The 1,691-nt window shown below is 52.6% G+C and overlaps 1 protein-coding gene across 2 annotated transcripts in view; it reads right to left on the bottom strand.

Annotated features, from left to right (window-relative positions):
• The window catches only part of CACNG5 (calcium channel, voltage-dependent, gamma subunit 5), a 3,459-nt gene extending 2,488 nt beyond the window's left edge, over window positions 1-971 (bottom strand). The window contains exons 1-2 of one of the 2 annotated variants that reach the window (XM_010136013.1): window positions 764-959; window positions 690-695 (exon numbers count right to left, since the gene is read on the bottom strand). In XM_010136013.1, the coding sequence (XP_010134315.1) occupies window positions 690-695; window positions 764-959 (202 nt within the window). Of the gene's footprint in view, window positions 1-689; window positions 696-763 lie in introns of both variants that reach the window. The other variant, XM_010136012.1, reaches the window with a different exon arrangement.
• Window positions 972-1,691: the final 720 nt, after the last annotated feature.

Below are 1,691 nucleotides of genomic sequence, written 5' to 3'. Positions count from 1 at the left end.
AACCACCGGCCACGCGCTTCCCCTGCAGCAGACACAGAGTCACTCCTGTAGTGTGTTTGTCTGTTTATGTTTGATGGGGGAGAAAGTGGCTTTAAAATTAACTTCAATACATGCATTTAAAAATTGTGCTTTTTAGTGCCGCTTCCATCTTGGGTGTCAGTGTTTGGGGCGGAAGAAAGACATCACTTATCTACCATCTCCCTTGTCCTTGTAAACCAAAGCATCAGCGCTGAAGCCAGAGGGTTTAAAGTCACCCTGTCAGAGCTCCTCGGTCCCCCAACTTTTGCAAAGTAGTGGTTGAAACACTGTCATGTTCCAGGTGATTGGTCACTTTGAGATTCCCATTCCCTTGGATTTTATTCAACTCCATCCCTGCAGCCAAATTGCTTCAAAAACTTGGCATGGATGGAGGGAATGGACCAGCTGACCTGAATCTAAATGTTGCAGGGACAAAAAGGAAAGTTGTGAGCTACTGCTCAAGGCACCATGGCCACAGCTCTGGGACAGAGTGGGACGGTGGCAGCGGGATCTGGCATGGCAGCAGAGAACTCACCCAAAGCCTGTGTGCAAAGGCACATTCATCCATCTGACGATTAAAGCTGGGCATGGGGTGAGGGCATTAGTCAGGTTGTGCCTAAGTTTGGAAACAAAGATGGGCACAGTCTCTAAAAAATCCTATTTTCCCCAGCCCTTTCCTGTCGAATGATGCCAACACACAGCCAACATCACCTTACAGGGTGTGTTTTTTGAGGAGAGGCCATACCTGCCAGAAAGCAGACCCTCCAGAGCCCCGAATGCAGTGACAGTTTGATTTCTGCCGTCTGGTTTTGGGGCTGGACGATGCCTTCCTCCAGGTAGAGCCAGTAGTCGGTGCTGACGGAGATGCCCAGGAGGCCGAGGCCGCAGACGGCGAACACGCTGCTGAGCAGGGTCAGCGCCTTCCTGCTACAGGCACTCATTCCCAAGAGCATGGGGGGCCGAGATGGCGTGGGGAGAGCTGCCAGGAGAGGGGACACAGCCATCAGCATGGAGCCATCTACTGCTTTTGGGGGAATGGATGTGTCAAAGCTCTGCCCTCTGCCCTTAACTGCTTATGTAGGTCAACCTGAAATAAGCCATTAAAACAATCACAGCAGGCCCTGACAGATGGAGAGCTTGAACCAAATCCCACCCGACCGCTGCCCCACACCAGCTCAGCGCTCACGGATGTGCGGAACGCTGGATGCTGGCACGGGAGCAGCACGGGATGGACTGGGTGGGAGCAGCTCATCAGCTCCCGTTTTATTTGCTGCAGGTGAACTCCCGCTGCTCCAGCCAAACCCAGTGCTCATCCCCCAGGATGCAGCCAAACCACAGCATCTGTCATCCTCAGAGCCTTATCTACGGGCAGCAGCACGGGCTGTATCTCCTCAGCGCAGGAGCCTGTAGAGGCTTGTGGACACCGCATTAATGGACCAAGAGAGACACTTTGAGCTGCTGCACCGAAACCCCACCCCGAGCAGCTCCACTCACCACCCTGCTCTCCTCAGTATGGCCATTTTCCCTTTTACAGGGCAGATTTACCCACTGGGGGATCATTTTCAGAAACCACACTGCATTTATCCATGCTGAATGACATCATCAAACGCCTTGAAGCAGAACAGCGTGATGCAATATCTGACAGCTGAATGCACTGACTGAACTGGTCTAAA

This window comes from Buceros rhinoceros, unplaced genomic scaffold (genome assembly GCF_000710305.1).
Source record: "Buceros rhinoceros silvestris isolate BGI_N320 unplaced genomic scaffold, ASM71030v1 scaffold19585, whole genome shotgun sequence".
Taxonomy (NCBI): Eukaryota; Metazoa; Chordata; class Aves; order Bucerotiformes; family Bucerotidae; genus Buceros; species Buceros rhinoceros.
Note: the sequence above shows the minus strand (reverse complement) of the source record. Positions and strands in the feature narration are given on the sequence as shown.